This window comes from Acomys minous, assembly GCF_964271855.1.
Source record: "Acomys minous genome assembly, chromosome: 5".
Lineage (NCBI taxonomy): Eukaryota > Metazoa > Chordata > Mammalia > Rodentia > Muridae > Acomys > Acomys minous.
This window is the reverse complement of record NC_140494.1, coordinates 109,117,706-109,139,401: the sequence shown is the minus strand read 5'-3', so window position 1 is coordinate 109,139,401 and position 21,696 is coordinate 109,117,706. Positions and strand designations below refer to the sequence as shown.

Below are 21,696 nucleotides of genomic sequence, written 5' to 3'. Positions count from 1 at the left end.
ACACACACACACACACACACACACGAGTCCACATGCATACACTGGTGTACTCACTCCCACATACACATATGCATTCCTGGGCACACACTCTCGCAGTCACACACATGCATACATGTGCACATGCAGTAACACACACACATACATGCATATGTGTGCATGTGCATACACACTGCATGCAGAAGCAGTGTCCTGTGTCCTTCCTGGCCTGCACAGGCCCTTCTTGTGCCAAGGCAGTGAGTGAACTTTGAGGTGAATCTTCAGCATTTTCAGTACTTTTCCCAAGTGAAATCCTGCAGCAATAGAACGAGCGAGCTCTACCTCCCTGGCAAATACCTCCTCCTAACTGTCAGAGACTCTGAGAAGGCAAAATGAGGCTCTGAAATATCACACACACACATACAAACACACACACCATCACCCCCAGAAGCAGGACCAAAGCATCCATGGACATTCTGGCAACCAAAGCCCCATTTGCATCTAAATGAAATGGGCTAGAGCTGGGCCTGCTTGGCTGTGAATGAAATAAGTTCCCCAGTCAGATTTCTATGTCTGCCTTTGCCAGCTTTTGCTAGAGCTGCCTCGGAGCTTTGTCTGCACCACAAAATAATCCAGGCCTCAGAAGCATCTAATTTGGAAATTATGGGCTGTCCGAGGCTGCTCTCTAGGCCACTAGCTTAATGCTGATCCCGGTTCCTTTGCAGGCAGCAGTTCTAATCGGCCATAGGCTCTGTCACCTCGGTCTGCTCATTAGAGACAAAGCCAGTTACTGCCAGTTTAGGAAGCTGCCCCACAGCAGGTGGGATCTGATTGGTCAGGGCCCTAGCATCACTGGGGACTGTTACCTAAGACTTGAGTTCTACAAGGCAGTACAGTACAGAGGGAGGCTAGACATTAAGATAATAATAAAAATAATAATTACTTAGCTCCCCGAGGGCTCCCAGCTAGCTAGTGACACAGACAAGACCTGCAATTAGAAAAACAACTGCTGGAGGCCACAGATCAGCTGATTAAGTGGTGTCTAACCTGGGCATTTAGCAGGTCTCATGCGCAAACACACTTCCCTGTAGCGCGCAGAGCAAGAAGTGTCATCGTTTTACAAATGCTTTGTGAAGTCATCGCCTCCTCGGCTCCCTTCTCCTTGGATTTTGTATTCTCTGGCCTGTGTGGGTGAGGTAGGATGCCAGGTCTGGACCAATAGAGAGATTTTATCAGGAAAGCGCAGTCGAGAAAGAATTTGTGTCAAACAGCTTCTGCAGGAGAAATGGCTGAGCATCCCTCTTGCTCCCTTCTAGAGCATCAGCCAAAATTAAAGCCTAAATTTATTTGAAAGGATATGTGCTCATGATCTTGGAGGGAGGGGTATTACTGCTCTTTAAAAAAGACAAATACAATTTATTAAGTGTGTTTGGTGTGCGAGAGAGTTTGCGAATTCACAATGGGTCTGCCCCTTCTTTTTGTCCATGGTGCTGTGAACTGTACTTACACATGTTTTTATGTCTCTAAGTTATCTGTGTTTTAAATTTTGGAATGTCCTATTCCTTCTCTCATAGAGACATTCTCCAAATGGTCCTAAGGGGCCTTCACTAATCTGCTGTGCTGGGACACTAATGGGACAACGGGAAGAAAGAGGCAGTTGTGGTGTACATAGTCACAAATGTGGAAAAGAGCAGAGTGGCATGTGGCAGAATTTAATGTGACTCAGGGGTGACAAGTCCATGCTCCATACCAGCTTCAGCTCTCATCACCAGTGTGGTCTACGGTGTAATCACATAAGGTCTCAGAGCCTCAACATTCTCACCCTAAGAATGGGAATATTAATTCTATCCGTAATGATGACTGTCACAACAATTAAAAAGTGTGGATAAGGAAAATGGCACGCCCTCTGTCTCTGTCTCTGTCTCTGTCTCTGTCTCTGTCTCTGTCTCTGTCTCTGTCTCTGTCTCTCTCTCTCTTTCTCTCTCTCTTTGTGTGTGTGTGTGTGTGTGTGTGTGTGTGTGTGTGTGTGCGCGCGCGCGCGCCATAGAACAATCTGTTGTCACTCCACAGTTGTCTACCTTGCTTTTTAAGGCAGTCTCTCCATAGAACACGGAATCATGAAACCCAATAAAAGCCAGACTGCTTGTCTCCATCTTCCCAATACTCTAAAGATATATATTTTTTTCCTTTCTTCAGACAAATTCTCACTATATAATTCCAGGAAGGCTGCAACTCACTATGTAGACCAGGCTGCCAGAGATTCGCCTGCCTCTGCCAGGTGCTAAGATTAAAGGAATACATCACCAAGCCTTGTAGATAAAATGCCCAGAGTGGTGTGAATAGAATACCTCGGCGGGTTAAGAAGTACCTAGCCTTCAAGCTGGCGGTTAGTGATGTCCACGTGTGAGCAAGGTTTGGGAACCTCTAGAGCAGCTCTGGATGGAAGGACGTGGCACAGGAACAACTGCTGGACATGACAGTCTCTTGGCACTGGAAAGGACCCAACCCAATCCCACCCATCTTCCTAGAAACAAGGAAGCAGAGAGAGGGAAGTTTAATGCACACAGGCTGTCAATTATGGTGGAGAAGTGAGACTAGAACCAGCAGACTCCAGAGATGGCTGGGAGCCTCCACGCGTCGGGTGCGCACAGGCAGAGCTGCAGGTCTGGAAGATGAGCCCTGCTTGTCATTCTTTGTTTTTTGTTTCCATTCTGTTAGGTTTTCAAGAGACTCTGTCTGGAGGGCAGAAACTTGGAGACTGCCATTAGAGACACTATCAAATTGACTGTCCAGACAAGTGGCTTATTGCTATCATTACAATTCACCCTGGTCACACTGTTCCCAGGGCCAGAGCAGCCAGTGGCCATTCAGTGAGGACCCTGAGTCTTTTCAGGCAACCATGTCTCTCATGTCCTCAACTACCCCACGCCTTGAAGAGCTTACAAGATGCTGCCAGCAGGCAGAATGGAGTCTGGAGATGTACTTAAGGACCACCAGGTAGGTATGTGTGTGTACACGAGCATGTGTGTGTGTGTGTGTGTGTGTGTGTGTGTGTGTGTGTGTGTGTGTGCATGTGTGTGCTGATTAGTTTTGTCAGCTTGCTTGGATTAAAAAAACAACTAGGGCATTATTGAGACACACCTCTTTGTATACCTGTCAGGGCCTTCCCACAGAGGATAAGAGGATAGCTGAGTGGTAAGCTCTGCCCTGGATGGGGGGCTGCCACCTCCTGTGGCCTGATGTCCTGGACTGAGTGAAAGAAGGAAAAGGAAAAAGGCACCTGGGTGTTGGCATTCATCTCTCTACTTCCTGTTCTGCAGATATATGAGGAAGTGAGGAGCCTCAAGACACACACTCTCCACCACTCTTTTCCCACCGTGATGATGGACTGTGCCTCACTCTAACAATGAAGCAAAATAAACTCTGTCTTGATGCCAGCAACAAGAAAACTACGTGACACAAGGGGCTTTCTGGGACCACACAGAACCTGGGTTGTATCCCTTGAACTGAATGTAATTCCTACCTAAGGAAGACCCACAGACACAAATAGAAATAGCTCACCTCTAAGAGCCTCCTGGACACAGAAATTACCCTAGCTGATCAAGAGCCACTTGGTTGTTTTGTTGTTGTTGTTGTTGTTGTTGTTGTTTTCCCCTGATCAGAAATGTGCTCGGAGACACCGAGTGTGGCCCTCCCCCTGGCCCTCCTCACTGCCTCATGGTCCATTGCAGCTGCAATGTTCAGAAATGGCACATGGGTACCGCTAGCCACGTGCCCTCCTGCCTCTGCCCTTTTCTCCTCTCTCCTCCATCAGGACCATAGGCTTAGTGGCTGTGACATTACCATGGTGATCGCGTATGGAGAGATGTAGCAGAGGGCAGGTAGCTGGCTGCTCAGGGATACCGAAGAGATGGAAGCCAGAGACGCTGGAACAAATGAGGAACGGGGAGAGGTCAGGATGTCAGCATAGGCTTCAAGCCACATGCAAGTTGGAGCCTTTGAGAACTCTAGTCCTAACACTGCGTTGAATGAAGGTTCACCTTACCACCACGGTTCCTTTCTTACACATTCTCTCACTTGCCACAGTGAGGCCATTCAGCCTTCTCTCTGGAGTTGAGTGTCACTCAAGTGGTATGACAAAAAACATCTCCTTGGCACCAGAAGTACCAACTATGTCCTTGCACACTGGCCAGCTAGGTACACTTAATCCAACTCTCTCAGGCCCTACTAGTCTGTCTGTCATTTCTCTTCTCCATGGGAGCTTGCATCTCATGCCTTCCCTTTGTCACTTCTGGTGAAGCTGAACTCAATGACAAGAATCCAGAAGTGTCCTTATTCCTCGTTCTAGCCCTGCCACATCAGTTAGCAACAGTAAAAATGACCTGTGGAAACAAACACTGTTCATAGTCAAGCCCCGTCCAGACACAGGGACGTGTTACCTAGAGAATTCACAGGTACCCTTAGCATTCTACAGACTGAAGGAGAAGAACTTGGCTTGTGTGACATACACTGAGACTTACAAGGCTGAGTTTGGGGTCTTAGTCAATTGCCCTGGCCTACCAGAGCCTTAGTGTGGTCATCTGTCAAATGAGTGCATTAGGTGGGCCTAGTCCACAGACAGTACTAAATCAATGCTCGTAAAATGGATATTAAATGAACAACCTCAAATCTCTGAGTTCCTGGAAACTATATAAGGATGCCAACATTTGCACCCAGCTCTTAGGATCACTGAGTACTCTGGACCTCAAGTTCCCATGGACCCCTTCTTTCTGAACTGTTCAAGTGACTCTCTTCCTCTACCTGTATTCCTCCAAACTCTCCCATCTTGCTCCTCCACACTAGCCACCATGCCAGCAGGTCAGTGAATCCCTTTAAGCCCCAGATCCCAGTTGCACTAATTGCTTTCCTTCTTGTCCTTATTTGCCTTCCAACTTGGGAGGTGAGACTTCGGTTAGGTACATGGAAAGCTGTTCCCAAACAGGGGACTAGGAAGAATGTGGTCCTGCCCTGGAGGATGCAAAAGATGGCCTACAGGGACAAGGAATGAGGATGGTAGGAAACTCTCTGTACTAGGTTGAAAATATCACCCCAAAATCTATGGCCACCCAGAAGCTCAGAAGAATGTGACCTCATTTGCAGAAAGGGCCTTGGTAGATATAGTTAGTAAAGATGGAATCTTGTTGACTCACAGTGGGTCCTAAATCAATGTCTAGTATCCCCACAGGAAGAAGCAAAGCAAAGACACAGGGAAGACAGTGTGAAGATGGAGGCAGGCACTGGAGTGATGTTCCCACAAGCCAAGAAACATTAGGAACCACAAGAAGCTGGAAGGCTCTCAGGAAGCTCCTTCCAGGAGACTTCAGAGGATGCACAGCTACATCAATGTCTTGACGCTGGATTTATAGCTGTCCCCACCCCCCTCTGAATTGGGAGAGAACTGTCTCTTATTTTAAACCTCCTAGCTGTATGAAACTAATAGAGCCCTCAAGTTCCCCTAGACTTACAACGCTTGAGTACGTGACTGAGCTTGGCAGAGGTCTTCCCGGATCCCCTCTCCCCTTGGAGATTTCCTCAATGCCTTCGGCCTTTAGTTCTCCAATCAGGTGTAACCATCCTCCCCTGTGTGCTCTTTAACCTTTAGTGGTGTTGGGGATAGAACCCAGGCCTTCATATATACTAGTTGAGCACCAAATTACCCATGCCTCCCAGAGCCCACTGTCTTTGAGCAATTTCATTTGCTCATGCATCCAACATCTACTGACGCCCTGCTGACGTCTGACTGTTCTAGGTGCAGAGCATAGGAACTGGCCTGTCTGCTGTCCCTCCCTCACTGCCCAGTCCATAAGATCTGACTAATGACATAAGAGTTGTCACCATACTTGATCTATTATTTTGAATGACAGCAACACAGCCTCTAATTAGTTATGGCCTTTTCTGTTTGTTTGCATTTTGAGACAAGATCTCATATAACTCAGGTTGTCCTTGAGATTAATATGTAGTTGAAGATGACCTTGAGCCCCTGATCCTCCTGCCTCTACATCCAATGAGATGAGATTACAGACATGCACCATCACTCTTGGTGATTCAGATTGTACCATCTGGTTTTGTGTGTCAACTTGCCACAAGCTAGGAATCAGAGAGAAAGGAGCCTCAGTCGAGGCTTGGGTTCTATAAGAAAGCTGAGGAAGCCACGGAAAGCAAGCCAGTAAGCAGCATCCCTCCATAGCTTCTGCATCAGCTCCTGCCTCCAGGTTCCAGCCCTGCTTGAGTTGCTGTCCTGACTTCCTCCAGTGATGGACTATGGTCTAGAAGTGTAAGCCAAATAAACCCTTTCCTCTCTAACTTGCTTTTTGGTCATTGTGTTTTGTCACAGCAATGGACACCCAAACTAAGACAAGCATCAAACTCAGGTCCTCATGCACACTAGGCAAGTACTCCAGCAACCAAGTTACAGTCCATTCCTGCTAATGAGTTGTTCTTGTCACTTGATATGCTTAACACCAACCTGTCCACCATGTGAGATAATGGGAACACTGGCGGCTCTACAGTCCTGACACTTGATGCCATAAACCCCCCACATGTGTGAGTACTAGCCTGGCTCTGCCTAGAACTTCACTTCTCTAGATTTATCAGGAGATAGATGACGCAGCTAAGTGGTTGCCAAATCTAGAAAACAGGAAGAGAAAGAGATTGTTCTTAGAGGAGTGTGAAGTACCTCATCTTTGGCTACAAGGCCCAGGACGGGGCTGGTTTGCTAAAATGACTTAGGTGGATGACACGCCCAGGGCGAGGGTCTGGTCATCTGCAAAGCAGTCACACAACTCCAGCCACATTGCTTTCTCCTCTGAGAAGAATGTTTTCATCCACACATGAAGAGTGGCTTATATCCCCCCAAAGCTCTACACTCTTGACGTTCGGAGATCTTTTCATACTGAACCATTTGCTGGAGAGATTCCTAACCTGCCTCAGTGGTGTGAAGGATATTTCAGAAGCTACCACGGGCTCAAGTTTGTCCTGTAAGGCCACTGCTATATTACGATTGAACATGTGTGTTGCTGTGTGGAGTGACCACTATCCCAGTGTGGGCACTTGCAGTGGGCTTATTGCCTCATGTTGAGTGATTAGGATCCCATTACCACCGTCAAGGGATTTAACCATTAAGTGATGTAATCAGGCCAGCCAGTAGACAATCACAATGCCATCCTATACTGTATGCTGTGGAACATGAAGGAAGAGACTCCAGGCCAGGCAATGTAGAAAGGAAACCCAGAGAAGGCTCTCTAAAAAGAATTGCTGCTTATGCTCAGTTGTAAAGACTGAGTAGGAGTCAGCCTTCAGGGTCAATGGCGCAAGCATCCAGGTAGACCAAGATCATGGTAAGTGACTGGTCCTGATATGCTGGGTGCAGAGAAGCAATGGACACCACTGATCTATTCGCTTTCCCTTTCTTCCAGTCTCCATTCCTTTTATCTCTCATCCCTGTCTTTCTACGAACTCACCATGTTCTCTCCTCTGTCTTATTCCATAGTTTGGAGAGGAATGAGATCTAGTGAGTCCACAAGCTAGTGAAGAAGCAGGAATAAATGCTAAGACATGACCCAGGGCAGAGGTATGGACCATCTCTCAAAGCAGGCCGACCTCTCCCAGCTTCATCTGAGAGCATCACTTCCTTTGCACCTTCTTCAATCCTTGCGTCTCATCACCACTCCTCTACTTTCTTGTAAAGACCTTAGTCAGAGATCCTGCCACCCACTATGGCATCTGCAACTCTTTGTCACGGTTGTCCATGGATTCCTGGTCAGTTCCCCTGCTTCCCCTGCACCTAGCTTACTGGTTTTCACTCAGGTTCAAGTCCTTCCACTGATGTGGGTGAAATTATCTCAAAACACATTGATGTTTCATCTCTGTGACCTTCAGACCTTCCAGTTCGGCCAGTGTTTCCCACGACTGCATCTTGAACCCTGACTCATCCATTCTGTGTTCCCTACACTGTGACCACAACTGCCTCTACATCCCAACACCAGCACTCAACAAGTCCAGCTTGATCCAGTTGCCTGTCCCCACCAGCACCATCAACTTGCCGATTCTGTTTCCCCTGTAGCCACAGCCTTTTTATTGATCCAGATTCCAGGCCCAGAATCAAGATCCTTTTAATCAACATCCTTAGCACACATTGCCTCGCTGCCCTGTAATCACCCTCGGCCTTCCTCTTCAGCCCATCCTCTACAGCCCATCAGTCACCAGGTTCATGTGCCTTTCCAACCCCAGTGTCCACTTTGTCTAGGTCACCTGTATCACTGTCCCAGACAATTGTAAACACCTTACTGTGCCTCTGTCAGTACGCCCTACCTCCCTGTAATTACTTCTCCCACAGAGGAGCCTCTATTTTTTTTATTGCAATTCAAAGCAATGGAGATATCCTCCTGCCCAAAACTCTACCACTTCAAGAATGATTTTTTGCTTCCTTAGGGTAAAAACCCATCTCCTTCATAAAGCCTGGAGGTTCACGATGTGGTCACAGCTGATGCCTCTGGCCACACTTTGTACTGTCTCCAATGCAAAATCTACTCTTTATCCACTGCATTTATAAAATAATCCATGCTCTATCCTGAGGCCAGCTACCCAGAGAGTAGAAAAAAGGTCTGGGCAGAAGTGAGTATAATCCAGACCTGCTGTTCCCTTGCTGAGTGACCCTGGATTCCTCCAGAAAGGAGTCAAGTCTACTTGTCTAGTTGCCTTATCTACAATGATGTCTTTCTTTTCTCTGGAAGAGAAGGTACATTGCAGAGCACACATTGGGAAGGATGCTATGGGCAACCCGCTCAATCCTGATAATTAGAAAAATAGTACAAGTAAATGGTTTTAAAGGATTGCTTTATGTGCATGTATCTGTGTCTGTGTGAGTGTCTGCACCATGTGAGTGCAGAACAGGTACGTAGAGAGGCCAGAAGATGATGTCTGATCCCTGGAGATGGAGCTGCATGTGGTAGTGAACTGCCTGATACGAGTACTAGGAACCAAATCTGGTTTTCTCTGTGAGAGAAGCAAGTGCTCTTAACCATGTAGTCATCTCTTATGGGCCACAGTAAAAGCTGTTTGAGAGATTGATGTAGGACATGTGCCAAGTCAAACACTTGATATGCATGATCCATTGGCAAAGCACAGAACCCTATCAAGTAAGCGCCACCTTCATTTTGTGAGAAGACAAAAAAATTTCTGCTTTTTTAAAAAAAAGCAATAGAACTTGAGCAAGATCACACAACTCATTAGTGACAAAAAATGAGAAAGTTCTGAGTTGAGTCTTTATCACTCTAGCTTTCCAAGTTCGTAATCTGAATTGCTTTGTGAGATAAATACCTAAATGCCCTATCTATCTTACTTTATGTATGTCTCTCTGCATGTACATGCGTGTGCGTGCATTTATGTATGCATGTGCAGAAGTCAGTGGTTGACAGCAGGTGTCTTTTTCTATCAATTCTCCATTTTTTGAGTTGGTCTCTGGCTGAACCTGAGGCTTGCTGACTCAGCTTGACTGGCTGGACAGCTAGCTCCAGGGATCTCTGTCTCTGTGTGTCTGTTGGTCCAGCTCTGGGACTGTAGATAGACACAGCCCGCCACACCTGGCTTTTTGCATTCGTGTTGGGGAATCCCAACTGGGGTCCTTGGGCTTGAAACATAAGCAGCTTACTGGGCCCAATACACCATTAAAAAAAAAACTTTTGAGAAACATAGGTACAAGACCTTAGGACTTTTGGAGTCTCAGATTAAATGATACTCTTGCAAACTGAGAACAGATCTGATTGGCCAGACTGCAAGCCCCAGCCTCAAAACACAGGATGCCCCCAAGAACACTGCCAACAGTCCCAAGAACAGCTCCACCCTGAGTGTCCTGGTCCCCCAGGCTGACCTGCACCAATACATCAGTCCATGTTTTCTTGCTTCTCATCTTGGCACACATATCTGGCTGATGCAAGAACTAACAACTTAGTATCCCCCCTTCCCATAGGCTACGTACGGCAACTATAGGAAATGTCTAGCCAAACCACAACATAGCCATGGCAGCTGGCTAGCATTAGTTGAGGATGAAGAAGAAGAAAGTGTGAAGCATCTTGTTGACCCACAAACATGGTGTACACTTCACACACTGCCACCCTCTTGTGGAACTTCCACTGAGTAGGGAGTGTGTGAGGCTGTCAGGAAGCACAACACGTCACTCACTGACCCATCACTCATCCGTTCCACAATTTAAGTAACTACCGAGTGCTTAGCATCACTTTGGATTACAGCAGTTTCCATGGAAGTAGGAGACAGATTCTCCACTTCAAAACCCTCATAGTCTAGTGGGAGAAATAAGAAATGCACAATCAAAATGTTAGCATTATGATGGCAATATAAGGAAGGATATGGGAGACAGCTCAGTGGGCAAAGTGCTTGCTATGCAGGCATGAGAACCTGAGTTCAGATTTCAAACACACACACAGAGAGAGAGAGAGAGAGAGAGAGAGAGAGAGAGAGAGAGAGAGAGAGAGAGAGGAAGCCCAGATAAGACAGTGCATACCTGTAGCCTCAGTATTGGAATAAGTGGGTGAGACAGGTGGAACCCCCGCCCAGGGCTTGCTGGTGGGTCAACGTAGCTGAAAGGAGTGAGCTCCAAGTTCAATGAGATACCTTTTCTTTAAAAAAAAAAAAGGTGCAGAGAAAGAGGAAGGCAGGAGATGTTGATGTCTGACTTCCACATGTGCACACAGGAGTGAGAGCACTGACACAAACATATGTACCCACATGCATGTACACCACACACACACACACACACACACACACACACACACACACATACACACACACAATTTTGGAAAAGCAAGATGTCAATACAAGACAGGACTATGAGGGCTGGGGTTGTAGCTAGGTGGTAGAGCTCTTGCTGAGCATCCTGTGGGTCTGGGTTCACACCCAGCACTGAAAACACAAGTGTATGAGATGTCATAAGGCACTGACTAGTGTCCCAGCTCTGTGACTCTGAGCCACTCTGCACAACAGGTCATAAGGACGACATTGGTGAGTTACCGCAAGGAGCTGCTGCGGCGGTGTATATGAAGGTGCCTCACAGGGGAAAGAGATTAGTATTGCTTGATGGCTTCTGAAAAGTAAAAGAGGATTCCAAACTGCAGAGCATCATCACTATTGTTTCCCAGGGAGTAAGACAATTATTTTAAATGCGTGAGAGCGAGTGCGGACTGGATGCTTTCGCTGTCTGGAATGTCAGCCTTTCCCTCGACGTGTGAACAGCTCACTTCCACACCCTTTAGCTCTTTCCCTCAAGCGTCTTCCTCTCCACAGGGTCCATCCATCCCGCACATGTTATTTAATGCAACAGAGTTATCTCTGGTCCCACACCTCTGCCTCCCAGATTGCTGTAATCCTAATCTGTTCGCTCTGTCCCCTGGTGTGTGTGTTTACCGTCTGACATACTCAGTCATTTGCTCTTTATATTATTGTTTGTCATTTGTCTTCTTCCAGTAGAAGACAAATCTTTGTTGCGTTCACGGATGTGTCTGCAACCAAAAATGAATACCTGGCACACAGTACATGCTCAATAATACAGTTCAATGAGAGAATAAGAAACGAAGTTTATGTTGCACGGCTACCGTAGCAGAGGGTACCAGAGGAGAGGGATGCAGGAAGACAGAACATGGGAACCAGAAGCAGGTCTGAAAAGATGATAATGAAGGGGATACGTGAGCATGGTGTGCAAAATACAAACCTGCAGTCTTTAGGGTAACACAAGTGGCTGGGTGATGGGGGAGGCTTTCAAGCGACAGTGTCAGGCCAATGTGTGTACATCAGGCACTGAACAGAGTCCACGCCACTTCAGATGACAAACTGGCATAATCGTGGAGAACAATTTCTGACTGAGTATCTGTTATATATTGTTGCGTAATCAATTGTCCCAGAACTTAGCAACTTAGAACAATAACTATGTTGCCTTGTAGGTTCTGTGGGTCGGGAATGTAGACAGCTCAGGTGGGAGGGTCTGGTTCAGAGTCGTTCAAAAGGTTCCGATGGCAAGGTGAGCTCTTGTCACATGACGGCTCATCTAAAGAAGGAAGCCCTGCAGCTAAGACAGTTTACCGGTCAAATATGGGGCACCAGAGTTCGTGTGAAAGTCAGACCACATCCCCTGAATGGGGAGGCCTGATGGCACGCAGAGGAAGGATAGCAGGCTACCAAGAAGAAACATGATACCCTATGAGTGTATACAGGGGGAGGAGGCCCCCAACAGTCACAGTCATAGGGGAAGGGAGTAAGGGGAAAATAGGAAGGAGGGAGGAATGGGAGGATACAAGGGATGGGATAACAATTGAGATGTAATATGAATAAAATAAAATATATTTTTTAAAAGACAGTTTATCAGATGGCTGAAACATCAGTTCCTTGCCATATAGGCCTTTCCAGAGGACTCCAGGCATTTTCTAGCTCTCCCCCCGAAAAGCAATCCAAGACAGAACCAGGTTGAAGCTGCAATCCTTTCTGGATTTGTCTTTAGAAACCACATTCTGCCCTTTAGGCCTTGTTCTATTAGCTCCCGGGTGTGCCCTGCTCAATGTAGGGACAGATCACACATGAACATGAATGCCAGGAGATGGGGAGGAGTCTGAGGGCCACCCTGGAGGTCAGCTACCATGGATAGTAACTAAGAAAGCTACCGGGATCATTGGAGAGCCATGTTGGTTCACGGCTATCACCAGTTTCCTCCAGCTCTCTAGAGAACACCGGTCACAGATGTGTTATCTCCTGTCAAGTCACATCAGGCCTTCGGCTGTACACATCACTAAAGAAAATCTGTGTATCAGAGCATGGATCCACAGCAGAGATCCCTGCATCATTTGCTTGGGCCATGGATGCTAGTTGCTGCCTGTCAATACTTCTCATGATGGGCATGTTGTAAATGAATGAAAGAGATGAATGTGCTTGGTATCTGAAACAGGAACAGTTGACCATGCTGACCTGGGGATATAATCTGCGCCAAAGCTTCCAAAATCTCTTCCCATTACTAAAAAGTAAGCAAATGCAGTCAGCCCACATCACTAACGAGAGTCCTTCCTAGGGAAAGATTCATAGACAAGTGAAAAGGCCCGGCAGATAAGTTGCTTCTTAGATTGGAAAGTGTCAGCACCAGAAACTGCTGAAGTCCATTCGTGTTTTTTTTTTAAGGCAGAACTGTGCTTCATGGCAATACAAGAGTGGCATTTAGCATCCCTGGAAAGTACAAAGTATATGGGTTTGTTTGGTTTATGTGGGGGCGGGGCAGAGCTGTTGTTTTATTTTGTTTTGGGGTGTGTGTGTGTGTGTGTGTGTGTGTGTGTGTGTGTGTGTGTAGGTGTGTGTGTGTATGTGTGTGTATGTGTGTGTGTATGTGTGTGTATGTGTATGTGTGTGTGTATGTGTGTGTGTATGTGTGTGTGTGTGTGTGTGTGTTACTCTATTGTGCTCTGCCTTATTCCCTGGATGCAGGCTGGCATCCAGCACACCCGAGCCATCCTTGAGCCATCCTCCTGTCTCTGCCCTCCCCTAGGCTCATGGGATATTAGAAGCACCTGACCATGCCCAGCTTTTTAGATGACAGCAAGAGTTCAAACTCAGATCCTCCTGTTTGCACAGCAAGTCCTCACCCACTGAGCAGCTCCTCAGCCCTTATCTCTTATCCTAATTTTTTTTAAATGTCCTTTCTCAGAGTGCACATCACACGTCTCTGCCAATTAGGAAGGATCAGACAAAAGGCAGCGGGTGAAGGACACGGGATGCTATTGCGGGGAATGGGGCCATGGAAAGGCCATCACCAGGAAGACTGACACCTCCTCCTGGCTTGTGTAGAGTGATCTGGAAGCTCAGCAGTGCCTAATTCAAAGGGGGGTGACAAAGCACTTCAAAAGACCTCTCTCCCTTGGGATAAGTAAGCATTCCTGACAGGTGCCCGCCAAATAATTTTGGTAAAGATAAATGTAGACCATGAGAGAGAGGCATAAGCTTGAATTCTGGGGAAGTTTAGGAACATCTTTTCAGAGGTGTAAAATCAGATTCAGAATTAGGGGGAAAGTAATCGGCTGTAACAGCCCCTACAGCGAACACCCAGAAATTACTAAACAGAGGTCTCTTCAATGCCTCATGTCTGGGACCTTTAGCTATTATCAGCAGACAGTGTTAGCACTGACAGCCACTCACACAGAAGTCCAAGGTGATACAGACTTCTCAGATTGCCTCTGAGCACTTAGCAAGAAAGTGTCAGGGTTAGAACCAGACTCCAAGCTTGTGAGGTCAGAGTCTGCAGGTGTACCTGCTGTCCCAGGTTGTTTTAAGGGGTTAAGTAAGGAACAAAATGTTGGTACACATTATCCACAAAGCACATGCTGAGGTTCAACAACAGGTAAGAAACTTTCTAGCTTCTTTCAAGGGAAGTACAATTTTTTTGATCAGTATAATGGAACGTCTGATGCTGTTGAATCCTGGGGGAGTTCAAATGTATCAGGAAGCATATTAGCTCCCTTCTTTTGCACTTGAAGAAACTTGCATGCCTCTCCTGTCTATGCCCACCAGAAACACATGAATTGGTCAGTTCTCAGAGGCAGCTCTTAGGAATTGCCCCTCTATGGTGGGATCTCAGGATGGCCTACCCTCTCTCCTGTCTGTTCAGTCAAGAAGCCAAGGCTTGAAGACTTCTTATGGATCAAGCCAGGTGTCTAAGAAAGCAACAACAGCCTGAATGTTGGCAGAAGTTTGCGTTTCATTCCTTAGACAGATTGAGTCACTCAGGTGTGGGAAAGAAGGCCAGTCACCAAGCTTAAGTCCAGCTTGAGAGATGCCCTATCTACACCTTGTCCCTTGTTCCTCCCTCCAAGTTGGAAGACTTGTATGATAGCTTAGACCTCCATTCTTTCTCTGCCTCTTGCACCTAAGACCTCATGACTCACTGTGGTACATTCCTAGTGCACTGCAGCTGAGGGAGCTCAGACCCAGGGTGGAGCAATACTTCTCAGCTAGTCCTCAAATTTAAGAATGCCACAGAGTGCCAGGCAGTGGTGGTGGCATGCACCCATAATCCCAGCACTCAGGAGGAAGAGGCAGGCAGACCTCTGAGTTTGAGGCCAGCCTGGTCTACAAAGCAAGTTCCAGGACAGCCAGAGCTATACAGAGAAGCCATGTCTTGAAGAAGAAGAAGAAGAAGAAGAAGAAGAAGAAGAAGAAGGAGGAGGAGGAGGAGGAGGAGGAGGAGGGGGAGGAGGAGGGGGAAGAGGAGGGGGAAGAGGAGGGGGAGGAGGAGGGGGAGGAGGAGGGGGAAGAGGAGGGGGAGGAGGAGGGGGAAGAGGAGGGGGAGGAGGAGGGGGAGGAGGAGGGGGAAGAGGAGGGGGAGGAGGAGGGGGAAGAGGAGGGGGAGGAGGAGGGGGAAGAGGAGGGGGAGGAGGAGGGGGAGGAGGAGGGGGAAGAGGAGGGGGAGGAGGAGGGGGAAGAGGAGGGGGAAGAGGAGGGGGAAGAGGAGGGGGAGGAGGAGGGGGAGGAGGAGGGGGAGGAGGAGGGGGAAGAGGAAGAAGAAGAAGAAGAAAAGAAAGAAAGAAAGAAAGAAAGAAAAGAATGTCACAGAGTAAGTGCACGAATCTTCTCCTTTCCTGGTATCATCTGCAATATTTACCAGCACTTAATATATTAAAGAAGATTTATCCAGGGGCTGGAGAGGTGGCTCAGCAGTTAAGAGCACTGGCTGCTCTTCCAGAGGACCCAGGTTCAATTCCCAGCACCCATATGACAGTTCACAACTGTCTGTAACTCCAGTTCCAGGAGATCCGACACAGACCCTGACACAGACACATGCAGGCAAGATACCAATGCACACGAAATAAAAATAAATAAACTTAAAAAGAGCCCTTGCTGTGCAAGCCTAGGGAGCTGAGTTCGTGGACCTCCAGTGCCCACAAAGAATTCAGTCATATCATAAATGCACATGTATAACCCCAGAACAGGAGTGAGGGAGGAGGAAGCAGCCAGTCTAGCTGAAAAGGACAAGCTCCAGTTTCAGTGAGAGGCTCTGTTCTGAGGGAATCAGACAGAGAGCGGTAAAACAGGGCACCCATAGCTCCTTTCAGTTTTTGCACACGTGGTCAAGAACACAAGACACAAGAGCAAAGACACATTTCTCTTTCCCTCTTCCAACCCGCCACACACGAAAGAAGTAAAAGACTTACCCCCATGCCCAGTCTTCTTCCTTTCTCATTATTTATGCCACTTACGTAAGTCGGCAAGGCCTGTTATTTAACCATCATGTCACCGCCTGGCCTTGACTCTCCACCCGCACCTTAGCTGTGTGACCTTGTATGAGCCACCTACTTTCCTAAGGCCATGGTGTGTTCCTCTGCCAAATGGGGACAATGAAAGGCCCCGTTTCTAGACTCCACACGATGGTGAGTTGAAATGGAAAACACATGTCAAGTGATGAGCACAATGCCCCGCACACAGCAAGTGAGCGCTAAGTGTTGGCTGCTGTAATGGTGAGGCCAGCAATGGAAGTGGGGGAAGGGAGAGGCTGGTGAGAAGGCCCACTTGTCATAAGCAGCCATACCAAAGAAGTTCGTGAGCCAGGCTTTCTCAGACCAAGGGATCCCAGGGAACTGCTTGTGATGTTGCTGCCTGGGGTAACAGGAAGGAACTGAGGCAATTATACAGTGTGCAGCAGAAATAATTTCATTTCTAATGCCTTTCCCCTGCTGGGCCACTTAGACCCAAACAATAACAACAAGGCGGAGGTGGGAACAAGCAGGGCAGGCACATTCTGAAGGAGCTCAGCGGTGAATAGATGGGGCCCCAGGACTCATTTTTGTCTCCCAGACATCTACAGCGGAGAGTCCCTGGGGCCACAGCTGCAGTTCCATGCTGATAGTCAATGCCTTGAGACACTGGAGGCTAGAGCCTCTCCATGGGAGCAAGCTGACGTCATCCCAGGGCTCTGGGGAAGTCAGGGGTCCCCCTTCTCTTCTTACCTGGGCAGACAGCAGACTTCCCTCTTCACCTCCTGGGAAAAGTGGAAGTCCTTGCAACTGACCTAAGATTATGACAAAATTGCCCATATTGCATGAAGCTGATGCCCGTGTTCAGGGTACTCTTAACGTCAGCCTATTCTAGGAGCCCCTGCAAGCTGTTCTTCTCTGTTCCTACCTTTACAGACACACACACACACACACACACACACACACACACACACACACACACACACACAGCCCCATAGTCTCCAGTCAACCTCTCGGTTCAATTTAGCCTCTTCTATCCAGGGAAGTCAGGGGAGTCCCCAGGCCCCAGTGACTCACCTCTAGTTCCTCCCTGCACACTGGAGCCAACAGAAGCCTTGGCTTCTCTGAAGAACATCTCTGTGTCTCCTAGGGAAACAATAAAGCACTCTCTCCCAGGGGCAGCTTGTCTGCCAAAGGTGTCGATTTAACCCATTTGTCAGATTGAGGTAAAAGGGACAAAAATGAGCCTGCTGTCCAAATGGCAAGTTCTTCTCCTTTCTCTGGACTTATCTGCAAACTGAGTGCCTGAATCTTGGTTTTATTTCTCCTCCATAATCACATCCTGACACTAAACTCAAGCTATTTTCCAGGCCTATGCATTTAGATCATATGATTCTATTATATTTTTAAATAAGAAAAAGTCTTCAATTACACTGTTGGGGAAAAATGAGAGGCAGGGAATAATAGCACTAGATTCCAACACTCTTAGAGGTAATAAAAAGTACGGCAATAACATCAGTCTACCACCCAGACTTGGTGAGTAAACAGCTTCCACATCCCAGTCTCGCCATATATTATTATGGAAATTGTGGGGGCTAGTGCATAGGCCCAAAGACAAGACAGGACCAGAAGATGCCTTTAAGTAAGTAGAAACACAGGCACAGAGGAGGGTTCCTGGTGAGAAGCTGAGCCAAGCTGTGGTCTTTCTAGTGTCTGTAGTTTTCAGGCATTTCAGAAGTGTCCATGCCACACAGAGCACTTGGTAGGATTGAGATGCTTTGGTCAATAAGTCAAACCAGAGAGTCCAGGAACTGGAAACATGACACCACTCTTTTGGGAGAAAGTAACAGGAGATAACTCGGTATTTGTGGGGTAGTTGCCCTGCTTGGAAACAAGGTCATCCAGGATGCCCTTCAAGGAGTATAAAGAATCTAAGGTTCTAAAGTCCTATTAACAGTATATGAGAGAAATATGGATGACTGGTCCGTACTCTAAGTTTTCTCCAAGACCTAGAAGCTTAGGTGGAAGTGAGCGGTTGACACATGATCCTGGTATCTGCAAATATGGCTTCATAAAAATCACAGCTTGGATTCTCCATAACTTGTGAATGTGCAAAATCACCTTCCTTGCTCAAGTTTTGCAGAGATTAACTACAAGAAAGAAAGCAGCAGATGAGAAAATATGAGTCTCTGGAAGAAGGGGTGGGCAGTGTCTCAAAGATGCCTCATACATCATACATTGCCTCATGTGCTCATGTGTGTATGCACGTTTGCAGCACACATGCATGTGAGTGTGCACACACATATACACACACATAGTCACTGTATGACCTTCACAGCCGTACTTCATAATATCATAGTGCAGCTTTCACTAGTGAGGGAGATAGAGATGGCTTTCTCCATGAATGTCCATGTCATCCCCCTTGTCCTTGCTTCTCAGAGAACAGCGACATGAGACCCATTTGGCCTCAGCATATTGGTGCCAGGAATATTTAAAGCAATCTTGCTTACATGACTCTGAGCTCCTCTCTGTTTCCCCTGGTATCTGAGGAGAAGCCGAGTCTCCCTCACCTCGAGGTTCTTCTAAAATTTTCCCAAGATTACATTTGTATATTTATAAACAGAAATAATCCAGCCTGGAAAGTGGAAGACTGGTAGCTGATTCATCCCCACAAACCTTCCAGTTTATGGAACAAAGAATCAACACAGTAGAGTTGAAGCATCACTGCCAAGAGGGCACGGGTGCCTACCAGCGCTGGGAAGCATGACGTGCCTCTAGGCTGAACTAATCTTGTCTTGGCATTTCAAGAGCAGTTGTGCTAGCAGAAAAGACCATCACTCACAAGAGGGGGTGGCAAGGAGGCACACATTAGGCTGTCCGTGAGAGAAAGACAGTATTTACACAAGGCTATCTGCATCCATATTGGCGAGTCTTAGAGGGAGGAACCTTAGGTCCCAGTAAAGGAACTGAATCAGGTGGATGGTTCTTCCACCCCGAGATCCATATTTTAAGAATTTAACATGAATAACTTTAGGAGACAGTGATAAATGAGAGACTTTAATTTGTATCCACTAAAAATTTACACAGACTCCCTTAGAAGTCTGAGAGGTAGTTTCCCAAAGCATGAATGTATGCATGGATAGATAGATAGATAGATAGATAGATAGATAGATAGATAGATAGACAGACATGAATCCCCCAGTAAAGCATGATATCATGGGCCTTGACTTTAGATTCTAATTCAGCATTTTATTTGAAAAAGAAGCAAAAGTATACATTTTAAACCAGAGTCCCAGATGATTCAGACATAGAGACTCCTTTGCAACCCCTTTGGGAAATACTGCCTAAGACCTCTACAGAGGATGAGAATCTTCACGTTCCAGGAAAGGAAGGTTGATGGAACTCGGAACATTCTTTAGGAGAGCAAAGCTGAGGAATGTAGCTCAATAGTAGAGCAGGTGCTTAGTGTATACAAGACCCCGGGGTGGATCCCCAGCTCCACAAACAAGCAAGAAGACCACAGCTGGAAGATCCCCCTTTACTTTTGAGTCTAACCCTCCCAGATTCCTTCCCTGTTCCACATTTGGCTTCAGAGATGTTACCAAAGCCCCAAGAATACAGATATGCAGCGCATTTGTAAACACGAAACAGCAAAGTCCAAGGCAGGGGTCTGCGACCCAGCAAATCAGCTCCCCGATTCTTTTTAAATCAGTTGCATTCACTTTGGCCGCTCTCTGCCCACCCTCACCAAACAACAGCACATGGAAAAGATGAAAAGGATGCTTTCTCAAGTGGCCCTAATGCGGCAGGATGAATCAGGCATAAACACAGTATTTGCATCCGAAGCAGGGTTGAAGGGCAGTGCTGAACATCTAGTTCCCAAGAAGAGAAGCAAGGATTGCCTTAAAAGGTTTGTAGCCTGGTCAGAACCCGTACATTTTTGAGTGTAGAGAAAGACCCAGAGAGAAAGAGTCCACAAACTGGCTTGCACCTCATCTAACCTAAGGAGCCCCAGAACAGAAAGTAGCCCCGTTACCCAGTGAGGAAATTATGACTCGCTGAAGCCGCTTCCCTGTGGCTGAGAACAAGGGCTTATCCCCAGGGAGCTGCAGTGCTATGCCTTGTGTCCATGGTGAAGCCTGTTGTGTAGATGGCAACGGGCTCTCTTACCTCTGCTCCTCAAGAGGAACCTCACAGGCTGCCCGCTGCAAAAGGGGATGGGGGGAGCGCTCTGCTTGACGCTTAGAGAAGCTTCTCGTCTCCGCATATGGACTTAGTGGGCTCTTGATCCATTCCAGAGCTGAAAAGTCACCCTCTGCCACTGTCCTCTGTTTCCAATGTCACCTGCACTACCACAGGAAATGGGTCCGAAAACCCAGGCTTTCCTCCAGACAGGATGACAGAGAAGCTGGCAGAGAACGGGAATTCAGCACCAAGGACAGCGGAAAGCCTATAGGTAGGAGACTGCTCTAGGAAGCAGCATCTCTCTTCATCACCCTTGGCTTTTTGTCCTTTCAAAAGTCTCAGTTTGCACCAATAACAGAGATGTCAAAAACTACCCTTCTTCCTTTTGGGTGGTGGGAAGCTCTGGTGCGCGCCTGAGGTCCTAGTCTTGGATATCAGAAGGACAGTGCCTTACCGAAACGCTCAGATGTCAGCCACTCACTCTCACTCAACTACCACCCCCTGGTACCCAGGATAAGGACTCCCACCCGGAGAGCGCAAAGGACTCTAAGTCGGAAGAAAAAGAGATGACATCCTCCGGGTTCCCGACGCCCAGGGCGCAATCTGCCCGACGGAGACTCAGTGGAAAAGGGTGCTCTGGGACAGGCAGCACTCGAGTGCCGGACAAACTTCTGTTGCCGGCCGGTCAGCTCTGGACGCTCCCGCTCCTCTCCCTATGCCCCTTGTAGAAGCTACGAACCTCTTGCCGCCCCATTCCGCCAGTTCTTACCTTCAAGCCATAGGGCGCCCGGGGGCAGAGACAGCGCCGGCTGCTCGAGGCTTCCGGCTCCCGCCGCATCCACGCACGGCCACCCCTCCGGCAGCCGTCCGGGGCCGCCGGTCCCCTCCGCGGGTCCCTCGGCTCCCGGCCCCGCCGCGCCGTTCAGATCCCCGGCGGGCAGCCGCTCGGCCGGCTCGGGCCCGCGGGGAGCAGTGGACGGGCCGCGGCGGGGCAGGGCGAGGCTGGGCGGGAGGTTGGGAGCACAGCGCGGGGACCAGGCGCGGAGGCGGGCACGCGGCGCTGCGCGGGAGAGGCGACCAGCTCAGGCACTGAAGCTGGACAGCTCGGCGGAGTCAGAGCGCGGAGAGCTCAGGAGGAGGGGGCGGGGCCGCCCTGGCCACGAGGCGCCTGAGAACCCCGCCCCTGGGACAGGCCCCACCCACCCAGGGCCCAGTGCTAGCTATCTCTACACTATAGGGCCTGGGGAAGGAACTCTAGATAGCT

The 21,696-nt window shown here is 48.0% G+C and overlaps 1 protein-coding gene across 4 annotated transcripts in view; it reads right to left on the bottom strand.

Annotated features, from left to right (window-relative positions):
- The window catches only part of DRD2 (dopamine receptor D2), a 64,463-nt gene extending 43,094 nt beyond the window's left edge, over positions 1 to 21,369 (bottom strand). The window contains exon 1 of one of the 4 annotated variants that reach the window (XM_084781363.1): positions 21,202 to 21,369. In XM_084781363.1, the coding sequence (XP_084637489.1) occupies positions 21,202 to 21,270 (69 nt within the window). In that variant the 5' untranslated portion in view covers positions 21,271 to 21,369. Of the gene's footprint in view, positions 1 to 20,417; positions 20,668 to 21,201 lie in introns of those variants that run through there. The other 3 variants (XM_084781362.1, XM_084781360.1, XM_084781361.1) reach the window with 3 other exon arrangements.
- Between the last annotated feature and the right edge of the window lie 327 nt (positions 21,370 to 21,696).